This window comes from Poecilia reticulata, chromosome 1 (genome assembly GCF_904066995.2).
Source record: "Poecilia reticulata chromosome 1, P_reticulata-male-v2, whole genome shotgun sequence".
Lineage (NCBI taxonomy): Eukaryota > Metazoa > Chordata > Actinopteri > Cyprinodontiformes > Poeciliidae > Poecilia > Poecilia reticulata.
In genome coordinates this window covers 13,994,356-14,008,803 of record NC_088830.1, presented here as the reverse complement: position 1 = coordinate 14,008,803, position 14,448 = coordinate 13,994,356, and the positions used below count along the sequence as shown (strand labels likewise).

Here is a 14,448-nt window from a genome sequence, read left to right as displayed (position 1 = left end):
TAATAATTTTATTCATTTAGTTAGTTGAGATTGATAATACTTCAAACAAAATCTGGTTGGGGTTTCCCAAGGACCCCAAAACATGAGAATTTCATGGCTTCCAAAATGGACCCATTTTAAGATCCAGTCAAACAAAATAAGAAGTGAATTACACTGGTAAATGAGAGATCTTTTTCAATATTAGCATTATGTGCTGTCAATAACTCAAGAACTAAATGACGCTACATTTACAGAGAAAGCTACAACAAAATGGTTTTAGAAAAGATTTTAAACTTTTCGATGTGTCCCTGGCCCAACACACTGGCTAAATTACCTCCTCAGCATACAAATACTGCAAATGTCCTAAATATCTGATTCAGCTGTGCTGAAACGGCTGAATACCTTCAAGCTACAGGACACCAGTTCCTCTGGGGTTGAAGTTTACGTCCCTTTGCTTATAGAAAAGCATTTTTACCTGTTTCAATGGTTTAAACTCCAGGCTTTTCCATCGAATCTGACTGAAGAATGGGGCAGACTCTTCTAGCTGTGCAAAGCTGGTAAACATACTTCAAAAGACTCAGCTGCAGCAAAACGTGGTTTGAGGTTAAACACAAGTTCGTGCTGCACTTTTCAGATTTTTTTGTTTTGCCACATAAAATCTCCATGAGACATGCTGAAGTCTGGGTTGTAGCACGACTAAAACGCTCAAGAGATACGGATATCACCTAAACAGTTTCCAAAATGACTTACTGCCAAGAAACTTACACCATACAAGGATCTTTGCGACTTTTGACGAATAGCAGAACTCACCGTGTAGCTGCAGTGCTGCTCACAAAGATGGAGTCTATACGCACCAGCCACATAGCATGACGGTGTCTGATTATGTAATAGTCAGGTCCATGTGTGGCTCTGGATTGTTGGTGTGTTTGAGAAGTAAGAAGCAGCACAGAGGCGCTGCTCTAAAGCTGGCTCTGATGGAAAGGTAAGTGTGCATTAGGAAAGCACTTAGTGAGCAGCGTGAGTCAAGCATCTGAAATGAAGGCTGGAGCCCTGAACGAATGGAGCCAGCTCCAGTGAATCATGTTTTCTTGCTGGTTGTACACACACACACACACACACACACACACACACACACATATACACACACACGCACGCACACGTACACACACACACACACACACACACACGCACACACACACACCCAGAGGGGAATGCTCGGAAGTGGCATGAAGCGCAAAACTAATGATCTCTCACACCTGCTTGTGTCATTTCAGTGGTATTTCCTATTAGATGTGGTAAAAATCTGAGTAAAACTCACTGCTCTGCCTTACTGCACAATATTCTCAGGAAACATCTAAACTTGACAAGGTTCAAGCCGTTTCTTTCAAATAATTTCACTTTTCTCCAAGCTGTCGAAGTAAAGACTGTCGAAGTAAAGTTAAATGTGTGCTCGTTTTTGTCTGTTTGGTGTATGTGAATCTAATTTATTTGTTTCATTTCCTTTGGAGAGACGCTTTAAATTGAGTGACCGCTTATTGAATGATTTCATGATAAATCCCTTCGTTTTATCGGACCACCCAGGTGACAGTGATGGTGGGCTGGGAGGTATTGATTGTCAAGCGTAAAGAATATTTTATTTCACATGAAAAGAGGACATTTGGTAACTGAGGAAGCTGCCCAGGAAACACTTCTGCCATTGTCTTTGGTTCAGGAGACAATGGCACACACACATCCAGGAATGCGTCCTGGATGTGTGTGTGTGTGTGTGTGTGTGCGTGTGTGTGTGTGGTGCCTTTCAATGAATTTACTCCAAACTGAGTCCACACCTCCTGAATCTGATCTCCTGTTTTCCTCCTGAAGCAGCTAGCTTGTTTAGCAATGGCCTTATGTGACTTAAGGAGTCAAGTTAGCATTGTTACCTGTAAATGTGTTAGCCACATTATATTTCTGTATAAAAATATGTTTCTATAAGTCTTATGTAAAATTTGAACCCTTTCATGCATTATGATCCTTTGTGTCAGGATTTTTTCCCCAAATTTTCTTTGATTTTCTTAAGGCTTAAAAAAAAGGTAGGAAAAAAATTTGTAAAAAAAAAATTATTTTATTTTTTTAGGTGATCAATTGTAATTTTCTCCAAATACAAAGTTTTTATTTGAAAAATACATCAGCAGTATTGTTCTTTAGGGGTTATCTGATGTCACAATATTTTTTTTCTACCATCTGCAGTAGGAGGGACCGGGTCGGTTGGCGTGCTTTTTTGTTTGTCGGCCATTTTGGATTTAACTAAAATAATTTTTTGCATTTGCAGCTGATGGCCAGTAGTTGATGGTGTATTTTTTTGATGCATTAGTGTCCACTTCAGTGATCTGTGTGCATTTATAACATAAAAATCCACAAGAAGCACAAGAACAGCTGGCCACTGTAGGGACCACTATGCATGAAAGGGCTAAATTCTATTTGCAGTCCATTACTAAAGTGTTTGCAATATATTACTGTACACTTATTTTGTAGAATATGTTACTTTCACTCAAAACTGAATAACATAAATGTTATTCAAAACTATTGAGATATGTGTGTAAATCATTGGGTTTATGCAAATGTTGTACTTGTATGTCACTTTTAATAAAACAAGATTAAGACAGTCTTAAAAAGGCCAAAGGAGACATTCTTTAGTTCAACAACCTTTAATTTGTTTCCCCCATTTTCAATCTTTCACAATTAAAATTGAGTGTTTTCTCTTGTAGCCATTTGCATATCAACGTGAATTATATCAATACATAATTACTTCTGAACAAGCTGTTTATTTTTTTTTTCCATTTTCAGGAAGCCTTTAGGCAAAAGACAAAGATTATACAGTAACACAGAATACAAATGGTAACTGCAGCAAAGGGTAGCAATGGGTAAATACACAGCACAACAAGAAGAGCTTAGAGCATAATGAAACAAGTGGCTGAAAAATACACACAATAATAGAATAGAAAAAAAACAATATTGATAAAATATTATTAAAAATAATAAAGACAGCAGTATACAAGAGATAGAGACAATTTTACATTTATACATAGCGGCCAGAGGCAGGCACCAGGAAGTAAAACAGTTTAAATACCGCATCATCTACTGCAGCTACTGTAGCTAAAACAAATCAGTGCAGAGTTGAAAGGGATCTAAGACATTGGCCGACATGGGGACGAGGAACAACACAATAAAGAGGCACCTTATCCAAAAGAGAGCAGCTTTGCTGGTTGTGACTGGAGAGATGGTTTGTTTAATGGATTCAATGGATTTTGCTGGATGAACTGCTAACAAGGCTTGTGCTTGTCAGGTTCTGCTAAAGGCCATGTGTTGCCTTAATTGATATGAAAAAAAAACTGGTCAAGGAGCGCAGGTGGTTTGAGCATGGATCCCACTCTGAACCTGTGTTCGACATGTCCACTCGTTCACTCATATAAAGACCAAAGTACTGGTGAACTAACTAACCAGTGATAAAAGTTGTGTAGCGTCATTAAATGCATCAAACCTCAAAACTCCCACTTTGGTCAAAATCAGGTGGATGTTAGGAACATGTGCTTTGATGCATAGACTGAGATAATCTACAAATAGAAGTTGGTCAATTTAATCAGCCTACACAAAATATTTTTATGTTTTTTATTTCTTAGAAAATAGAAATGGCTTGTCAGACATCAAGAAAACCATTAATTGGCATCAGCAGTTAAAATCCAACTGAGCTATTAAATGGGATTTGCAGGTACTTTTGTTTCCAATTTGAAAACTCATCGATACCCTGCAGAAGCATCCCTAAATATGAGACGACGGACAGCATAAGGCTGAAAACATAATTAACATCATGTACATTTACAATACAAACATAAATGTCACACAAAACTGCTTTTTTACTTTTCTTTACTGTATCCACTTAAGCAGCATTAAGAATGTAACTTCAATATATATATAAAAAACTGTAAAGACCCATGGAAAGCTATTAAATATCTCATACAAACAACAGTTTTTAAAATTGTAGTGTGTGCAAATAAACATATGAGCACATGGTCGAAATTAGGCTCATTATTTATGTTCTTATATGTATTTACAATTTATTTTTGACATCTTTATCATCTGTTTTAACTCAAAACTTTCAGAAATGCTCCAGGTCATTCTAATAGGGAATTGCTGGAATTAGACATTTTCAGTCTTTGAATAGCAATTATTAGTTCAGGAAACTAGTATTAACAAATGCTAAATCAAATATCAACAGCTAACAGTGGGATGCTAACACCATCCTCAGATTACCATGCTAATACTAACATTACAATGCTAACTCTACAATGTATAAATGGAAGCACACAAGTGCCAACACTAGTACTAGCATTAGCATGCCAAAGCTAACATTAGAATGCTAACGCAAAAAGAAAGTGGTTAGCATACTAATGCTAACATTACCATGCAAGGTCAATTCTGTCCCTACATTTACAGTCTATTTTAACTGACCTTATCAGTGTATCACATGACACAAACCTCTAGTGAACCACATAATATCATGAAGCATTATAGTGTGAGTTTCCAACCCACAGCAGAAATGGCTGTTTTGTTTAAGGTGAACGAGTGGACAATCTGAACACAGTCTGAGAACTGATGTACCTGTCTTCTTTTTTTACGAGTAGTAGCTCACAGTTTTAGTAAAAGAACGATTTTTGAGGCATTTATTAGAATAAAAAAGAACAACAGGACTGTACAAGAAGTTTCAAAACAACACACATAACTTGTAAGTCTTTTACCACATCCCGTTTCTTTACTAATTTTTTTTTGTTTTTGCCACATTTTTTTTCTTAAAATATATATTTGATATCTGCAAATTTATTTCACAGTAATATACAATCTAAGTGCCTTTGGGAGTGAAGGGGACTTGTGTGCTGATGGTTGTTTGAATCCAGTTCAATTGACCAGGCTAATGGTGATAAAAAAGTAGATAAATGGAGGGGGGGAACGGACAAAAAAGGGAGACAATAAAGGAAATATGCATATCTTTGGTAAAAGGAATGCTCCCATAATGCCACAATACAGACTGACCAGCCAATAAGGCAATTAATAAAAATGAATAATTGAATTTTCCTCAAGGGAAACTCCAACTCTGGAGTTTCATCCATCCCTCCTTAGTCTGCTATTTTAATTTTGAGGGATCACAGGGAGGTAGGAGAGAGAGTAAAGGAAGGAGTTACAAGTGACACAGTGAATCTGATGGTGAAATATGAAAGAAAACTTCACTATCTGGTTGTGAGAAATTCTCCTTCGCAGTTAGAAACGCACCACGCTCTGGGGAAAGGATGTCCATCTTCCTCCAAAGCACGGATCTGGGATTTCACATATCCTGATACTGACGTTTTCACGCAGTGCTAAATACACCTCACATAGATCACTGCCTGTCCTGCAAAGTGCCAGTGTGAGTTGTAGCTGTCTAGTTTCATCGAATGACAGTTGACAGGAAAATACACAAGCTGCTTATGTTCGTTCTTAATCTCGCCTCTTATTCCGTCCACTTCTTCCACTGACATATCCCTTCTTCCCTCCTTCCTTTTTAGCCTCTGCTCTGTCATTCACCTCAGCCCTGACGTCTTCCACATACTCAGTCTCTTTGCCCTCTCCGTTGGCCTGGCCATTGGAAGAGTTGCTGGGCAGGGCTAAGTAGGGATGCTGGGGCAGAGTGGGAGAAGGGGACATAGAGTTGGAGACCAGTCCCTCCACCTGAGCTCCAGCTGCCCCGTTGGACAGAGCTCTGTACTTGAGGCGGAGCTTGTGGGGCAGGGCAGTGACGTGGACCTCGGTGTGGTATTCACTGTGCAAACCGCAGGCTCCCTCTGCCTTCTGGTGGTAGCTGCTGATGTCTGAGGATGACGATGAGGGGGATTCGTCATCGGTGGAGCCCTCTTTATCAGAGCTACGAGGGTCTCCGTCGCTTGAGGAGGTGTCTTTAGCAGAGGAGTTCTCCTGATAGAAGCCATTGGGTCGGGGCCCTCCTTCGTAGGTGAGAACAGGGGGCTCTTCATCCAGTGTGCCGAGGTAGCCATTGTGCTGTATGAAGGACTTGCTCTCCTCACTGCTGATGAGCTCAGGGGCGAAGGAGTTCTGGGGACTCTCGGTGTGCTGAAGACGGTTCTCCTGAGCTTGGTAGCTGTAGCGGTGGTGGTCGTCACCTGGCAGGTGGATTCTGTGACTGAACCTTTGCTGGAGCTCCTCGGAGGACTCCTCATGATCGTTGGTGTATTCATACTGAGGTGAGTCCATGGTCTTTGTCCTCTCAAGCTTCTCTGCAACCTCAGAGATGGTGACTGAGCAGTCAGAGAACTCTGAGGGCAAACTGTGCAGGATGTGCTGCACAGGAGGTCTGTTCTGCTGGGACTGCTGGTCCTCCAGCTTCTGGTTCTCCATGGGGTAACAGCCACTGCTGGAACGGTACAAGATGACGCTCCTCTGCGTAGAGGTGGCCTGAGGAGCAGGACCAGTGGTTTCCATGTGGCACTGCTGGTGCTCCTGCTGATGATACTGGTAGTCTCTGGCAGTTTCAGCTAATGTGGTGTTTTGCTGGTGAGAGGAAACCAGAGTGGTGTTGCCACAGTAAGCTCCGTTTGGTATCCCATTGGCAACTCCATTGGGAATCCTATTGCTTTCAAGTCCACCCATCTCCATTCCCAAGGGCTCCTTCTTGATGTTGTAGTCAATGGGTTCGGGGCTATCTCTGGAAGAACCATCAGACATATCAGACACAGAGCCCAGAGGGGAGTACTTGTGGAGCATGGTGTGGCGTTCACTTCGGCTGGATTGTTCAGCTTCAGATGAGTCAGAATTCAGCATCACTTGGGACGCGCTGGAGTAGCCGCTGCTCGAGTGGTAGGCGTTGCTGTTAGGGGTGCCATTGGTGCTACTCCCATTGCTACCTGGGTTTCCGTCTGCAGCACTGTTGGAGATCTGCTGACTTTTCTCCATGTAGGAAGATGCACTAATGAGACCGAAGCGCAGTTTGAGCTGAAGGAGTTCTGTCTTCAGACGGACGTTCTCTTCGTTCAGCGCCATGACGCGATTCTCCAGCACCATATCATTGATGCGACGCTTCTCCCTCGAACGCTTGGCCGCCTCGTTGTTCTTCCTCCGTTTTTCCCAATATGAGGCGTCTTTCTTCTCATCAGAAATGAACTCTCGCTTGCGACGTGAGGTCACGGTTGATTTAGAGCCTTTGGGTTGGCGGCTGATCCGTGCTGGACCGTCAGGACCAGGGGAAGGGAGGCTCCCATCGTAGGGAGAAAATGCTTCAACTTCCATGGTGTTTTTGTTAGTGTTGGATGGGATGTTTAAATTGAGACTTTCCATTTTTTTCCCCAACTGGGGGTCACAGTATGACCCTATTGAAGGGCAAAGGGGGGTGAAAAAAGATGGAAAAGTTATACAAGCCTTTTACTTTATAATGTTTGGCCTATGTCGCTGGATCAGTAAAAACTTCTGGATGAGGTATTTGTGCTTGATGAAAGGACTGCCTCATTGATTTGCTCTTACTTATCTTCCAAGGTCAAATTTTTCAAGTGTCTAAATTAGCCAAAAAGATTAAAAAGAGGTGGAACTCGACAAAAACTTCAGACATTGAAGTAGTGTTCTGAAAAATGAGCGTCGAAAAACAGGAACCAAAGTTGGTGCTTGATTTTAGAGATATTTACGCTGATTCTTCAAATAGTTCAGCGCACTCCAAAGTCTTGCAGGTGACTTTGAGTTTATCTGCCTCTCTGTCAGTCTTCAGGAGCTTTTCAGGCCACCGCTCTGGTTCTCGCTGCGTCTTATGCAGGATGTAGGTCAGTACGTCTTCTCCAGGGCTCTTTCAGAACTCTGCCTTAGCGATGTCGACCTCTAAGTGGGTTACTGAGGCAGCAGGAAAGAGAAGAAGGGAAGGAACAGAAGAGAGAAAAAGTTAGATGAGGTGCAGAAACAGTCTGACATGACATTTATTTGAAAAAAACATTACGATTATACGTTTTAACAATCGCAGAAAGCTGCTTGCTGTGCTTCATTGGGTACAGAAAATAGCTTGTTTTTTTGTTAATGCCTTAAGAGATAAAGAAAAAGCTGTGGTTACACATGTGCAGACGGTGCTGCATATGCAGAAGTCTGTTACATGACGAGGAATGAAATTGGCTGACCTAGTGCAAGCTCTGCAGAGGCAAACTATTAAAGAGCTGAGGGAGGAGTGACTGGATTTGTGTAGTGCTGATGGTTTACTATGGTGCAAGAAGAAAGAAACTGTTGATGCTGTAATTTCTGCTTTTTGGCTCGTGGGAGGTTCTAGCACAACAACAACATCGCAGTTTCTCTGATAGCCATCGCAGTTTCTAAAATTATACAACACTGCAAACTGAGCTTCCTCGTGTCATCTCAACTTTGCAGCTAAACAGGAAGTCTTTCCCACCCATCGTGCGTTGCACCATAAAATTAAAAACAATGCACCACAAACGGATGTTGACGGGCCGCTCCGTGTTATGTAACAGCCAGATCTGCTCTGGTTCCTCTAGTTTTCTCGCTGCACAATGTTGCGCAGTTCGTATGCAGAAATTAATTACACATCGCAGCACTGAGCCCTGCAGTGCCTCACAAGCATGAAAACATCCTTTTATGACACACAGAGTGAACGTAATCTAGGTCACTGTGCCTCCGATCATGAGTTTGGCTTTGCTTTTTATTGACCGCACTGGAATTAAAATGGAGCTTAAATTAGACATTTTCAAATACGATCACTTGTGTGAAAATAGTCTTTTAAAACATGTTTTTTGAGAATGAGATTTTAATTTTTAGTGAAGCTTAAGTTCAGCTTGATAGACACAAACAGGAAGAGAAACATCAGAGTGTAACAAGTGACCTCTTTAAAGTTACTCAAAGAATCAAAGACTAAAAATAAAAGCAGTGCTGTCATTGTTTTGTTTCCACAAGAGCTTCGGATAATTGCAGCGATTCGCCAAACGACCGTCCAGAGGTTGGAATTATCCAACCTTTCCACAAAGCAGCCCAATCAAAAGCTAAAAATGTCACTTTACTTTTTAATGTAGCATTTGTTTAACAGCAAAAACACCAATTCGTGTATTTTTTTTAACACATTCATTCAGAAATGGGTAAGAATTAAGTGAGCTCTTGTGCAAATGTAAGGTTTAGATACAGAAAGTTCTTTGCAGAGCTGAACAAATAACCACTCCTGTTAGCCAAATAGTGAGGATGTAAGGGTCAAAATCGCAGTCCTCCGCTAGGTCTGCATGAACATCAGGGAAACATGTTGCTGTGATCATATTGATGAAAGTGGCAATAACTGCAGCCATTACGACGGCCCACGTTTCTCATATTGTCTTATTTCTTTTCTTTCATTAAAATGTCCTCAGTTATTACATGAAGTGAGGTCGCTGAGGCCAGTGGAAGTCTGTCCCAAAGGCCAAATATATTATTAGCACACAGTAAAATTATGCATTGCACTTGAAATATAATATCCTACCAAATACTGAATCCAAGAAGTACTTTCTGTTCACAACGTTGATCATGTTTTATTGCTATGAAGGTTGCAATTTGATCTGCTGCGCAGCCTTTCAGCAAAACCTAGTTAGTGGAAGAAAACTGACCTAAATGTGCTGTTCCCCTTTAATTAGAGCTGCAGATCTAGTGCCACAGACGTGCTTTAGAGTAATACATGTTATCCAATCTTTCTTGGCTTCCTCCAGAGTCAGTGACCCTGTTACATAACCCCTCCATTTATTAAAAAATAAACAATATTATGACCACAGACAACCTAAAAACTGCTCTGGATACAAAGCTGTTTATTTGCCTTCTTGAATCTCGTGTCTTGTCTAACTTTGGCATTCAGCACAAAGAGACCTGAACTTAATCACGCAAAACGATGTGGAAAAATGTAGGCTGAAAGCCTCCGCCCTCCCCGATCTTGGATAATTTTCATTAAGAGCGAGGAGAGAGGCAGCGCGAAAACAAAGGCGGGCGGGAAGAAAGCACGCACGCACACGTCTCTGCGCTGTCCCACTGACCTAGAAACGGCGCAAAGCAGTAAACACTCCTCCTGTCTTTGACGGTGCGCCACTAAATAGGTCAGTGGGACTGCAAGGGAGGGGAGAAGCAGGAGCGTATTAGAGCGTACGCTAAAAATAGTGAAAGAGGTACGGGAGGGGGTGGGGGGGACAAAGAGGGAGAGAGAGGGGGGAGATCTGGTGACAGAAGGAATTCAGTTAGTGGACATGAGAGGAATTTTACAGACGCTGCTGCAGCACGATGAAACAAGGTGCACTCAAACACGTCATCTGCATCGACATAAGGGGGGATTTTTTTTTTCTTTCTTTCTTTCTTCCTTTCTTTCTCTTTCTTTATGCAACATTACCTCCTGAACACCGGAGAGAGCACGTTATACCTTTTCCCGAACACATTACAGCAGAAACCTATGGCAGATGGGGAAATTATAACCAGAGATAGCGCAACGGCATTGACGTCATGGCACACACCCATCTCTGCAGCCAAATTCACTCCCATGCTCCCTCGCAGGCCCGCTCAGGGAGGGGCTGTCGTCGTTGCTCATCGCCTACGTGCTCTGAATTTTCTCCTGGTGAGGACCAAAGCTTGTGTAACACATTCGTATTACAAAGCAGCAGACGCCACAGGTTTACAAGCTGACCTCAGATACCTCTGCGTAGCCCCGTAGACTCAAGAGATAAGAGCTGAGGCACGGCGCATTGTGTAATTTGCTCTTTGTGCGCCTAGGAAGACTGATTCACTGTAAGATGTTTTCTGTGCGTTTTCCCGGAGGAAAAACAAACCCCTCCCCCCCCCCCGGGGGTAGTTCACAGCCACTTGCCACTCGGCGGAGGAATGCTTCACCTCTGACCCTCTCCGAGGCAAGCGTGATTAAATACGCAAAAACGTCCTCTTCCCCCCTCCTCCATGCTTAAAAAGATCCAACACCACACACGTGGAAGAGGCCCCAGATAGGAACCTCCATTTTTTTTTTTTTTTTTGTTTGCACCAAGGCTTTTGTGTCAAACAAACCAGGAGGCGAGAATTCCCTGACAGAAACTAACCTCCATATGACAATGTGCCGACGAACAACGACTGGAAACAATTACTGCGGAGGAAAGGGTGCAGGTTTTTAAGGCATTTTCTTAATCAGCACAATTAGATTTCACATTAAGATATGGAAGCTGGGACAAATCAGGAATTACATCTCTAATCTTGTGCCTTTCAGAGCCTGAGCCAAATAATAACAATAAAAAAAAAGTAGTCCAACACATGCCCTGTAAACCTCGTGTCTCTCCTCCTCACCCAGATTCAGGTCTGACCTACATTTGGAGAGTTGGCTGGGACGGAGTGAGCAACGCACCCACACTGTGAAACCAGACCAACTGGCAGCAGCCGGATTCACCAGCGCTGCGCCTGCCCTCGCCAGACAGGGGTTTCCGATGCATTGCATCACAAGGCTGGACGCCCTTCTGCTAACTTTACAACAATCCCACAAAGAGATGTGGTGCAAAACAGAAAGAGATGAAGGAAGAGCTGCATCTGGCTCACCCTATACGTTTTCTGGTGGAAGAAAAGAGGTAATCGGGTTAAAAATAGTAGCAGCAGCAGCAGACACTGAGCAGCTGTGTTACATCACCGCTGAAAGCATTTTCTAAAAACACAGCTCCCACTGTGGAGATTTACCCTTACTTCTGCTTTGGAAATTTAAAAACAAAATATGTAGAGAGTGCTTAAGGAATCAGCAGGAATCCTAGAAATTTCCCACTAAACCACCAAAACTTTCAGGAAGTGTTATAAACATTCTGGGTATCTGAGCATGAAACGTTTGCCTACTTTATAATGTGCATGTTCAACAAGTCTCATAACAGCTCAGCTGCAACAGTTTGATGAAGGGATGATTTACTCTGCTTTTCTAGGTCAACAAACGCAGCTGACCTCCGTTTCAAAATCCTCATTCGACACTTGAAACATGTGGGTGAAATATGGAGCTTTCCACATTAAATACAGATTATTTAAATTAATTTGCTCAACACTATTACCGAAGTTAACATGCTTTATTTGTAATCTAATCCTGACTTCTTTTTTTTAACAGTGTCGATATAATTTGCTCTTGAAGTAAAGAAACGGCTTTAAAATTGCCCTTTTTATTTATAATTTTTAAAATTAGGACATCAATCTGATTTTTTTTTTTTAGATATTACCATTTCTCTCTTTCAAACATTTACTGAAAATCAAACATTGTCCAAACTCAGTTTCATTTCTTTTACACCATTCCAGACTCCTGAATAAAACAATCAAATGTAAAACTTTTCAACAGTTTCTGATACTGCGCTGCTGGTTATGTCATATCCTCTGAGTTTACTTAAAGGAAACTGTGGTCTTTAGAAACGACCTAAAACAGGAACCAAAACAGCACAACCAATTGATCCACAAATCTGAACAAAAACACATTTCTAGTAAAAGAGACATGAAGACGCTGCTGGTAAATCAATTTTCTTTGATTCAAAAGCACAAAAATGTTATTGTCACTTTGTTCAGCATGAAATCTTTCTAATAAGGAATTGGAAAGTACTAGATTGATTTAAGTTTGGGTTTTTTCCGAGCTGAAGCAAGCTAGAGTAAGACAGAACATCCCCTGTGCCTACATGTTCATGTTCTTGCACACTGCCAGTCAGCTGCCTAAAAGAAGGCTGCAACACATTTTCTTTCTATTATTTATTATTTAAAAAAACAGTCATAAAGAAGAAACTGAAGCAGCGCAACCATCTTAGCCTTACCATTGGAATGCTGTATTGAAACTAATGAGCTACAAATGGCATGTTCATTACTACCAGAGCAGATAGCCTGACTAATTAACCATCTAATATCAGATGGTTAGACTGGTCTCCCTTTGAAAAAGGCTTAATATTCAGAGTAACAAATACTTTATGTCAAGTATTCAAACATGTCATCATTTAACCTTTTTTAAAACATGCTAACAAAAGGTCAGGTTTATATATGGTTATTTGTTCCTAAACCATTACATTACTATGTTTTACACCTAATTACTAAGCTATAAAACTGTTGCTAAATTTAGAGATAGTTAACTATTTTATTGCTTAATTTCATGTATCTGAACCAAAATGACACGTTAAATAAAACATTATCACTTTAAACAAATATGCTTCATTATTTCAGCTATGATTACATATTCGATGGGTTTTTCATTTCAAATTGAAATCATTATATATATTTTCTTACTGTAATTTTTTATGTAAAGCTGCATTTTTGCTTAAGGTTATCAATATCTACCTAATGTCTATTGTACACCAATTCATAACCCTATTAAAACGGGTAAATATTTATCTATCGTAAAGAAAGATTAATATTTACATTAAATCTGCCTTTTAGCTGAAGATGCTACAAAATGAACGCATTTTAAAAACTGCACCTCAACCAGCTACGATGTATCCGTTTGCATGCATTAAACACATACATGGATAAATTAATAACTCAATAGTTGTTTGATAGGCGGAAAAAAAAAAACGAAAGAAAAGCAGCATGCCACGTGTAGCACTTATTATAGTAAGTGAATTAAGCGGACAACAGAGCCCAGCAGCAGCTGTCCCCGTTCACTGCAACGCACCACCATGAGGGCTTTTACCTAGCCTTGACATTGACCACATATATGCACTCCTGCCTGGAGCCAAATAAAACAACAGAGACTTCAACAAACGTGTCCAGCTTGGTTCCTCTATGAGTCGTGTGTTACGTGACCCAAGAAGGAAGCCGCAAACGCCTGAAAGTCACGCACAAGACGCGGGATCAAACCGGCGGAGCAGCGAGTCGCCATGTGAACAATACCCGGCCACGAGCATCCCGTTCCTCCCGTCGGTGAAACGGCTTTATGTGAGGCGGAAAAATGGTTTAAAACACGCACACGGGTAAAGACAGGGGTCCACGAAGCAGTCCAGCGCTCAGTCAAAACATACCTTTCAGCGTCCCGGAGGAGGAGCAGCAGCAGGAAAAAAAGCTTCAGGCTTTCCCCGACACAAAAGCTGTCTCGCTCCCGCTTCCTCCTTCCCGTATTGTCCCTTCAGAGGAGGAAACCTCCAGGAGAGGAGAGAGAGAGAGAGAGAAAAAAAAAAAAGGAGCGAGGAGTCGTGAAATAAAACTAAGTTTGTGCGAGTGCCGCCGCTCGGTTCGGTGTCGGATGAGTCACTGGCTCGGCTGGATGCTGTTCCTGTCCTTTTTGGCTCGGGCTATCTGTGCGTCGGCTGTGCGCTGCCGGACACTTTGCTCCAGTTTCTCCGGCTCCCCTGCTACAGATATGTGTTAGTAGGTCAGCGGTTGCATAACAGCTCTTAGGCTGCCGAGTCACGTTTTTTTCGGTCCCCGTCTCTCTCTCTCTGCAGGAGCTCTACTGGCCCCTTTCTTTTTGTTCCCCTCTGCGCCCCATCT

At 41.7% G+C, this 14,448-nt stretch overlaps 1 protein-coding gene across 1 annotated transcript; it reads right to left on the bottom strand.

Moving 5' to 3' along the window:
* Positions 1-2,644: 2,644 nt before the first annotated feature.
* nfil3-5 (nuclear factor, interleukin 3 regulated, member 5) lies at positions 2,645-14,448 on the bottom strand. The gene is made up of 2 exons (XM_008408822.3): positions 13,980-14,448; positions 2,645-7,875 (listed from the first exon to the last, which is right to left on the bottom strand). Exon 2 carries the CDS (start codon positions 7,333-7,335, stop codon positions 5,485-5,487), a length of 1,851 nt encoding a protein of 616 aa, XP_008407044.1. The 5' UTR covers positions 7,336-7,875; positions 13,980-14,448; the 3' UTR covers positions 2,645-5,484.

What these genes read in the sequence shown, in the direction of transcription:
- nfil3-5 (XM_008408822.3), bottom strand. Translation starts at nt 7,335, where the DNA reads ATGGAAAGTCTCAATTTAAACATCCCATCCAACACTAACAAAAACACC.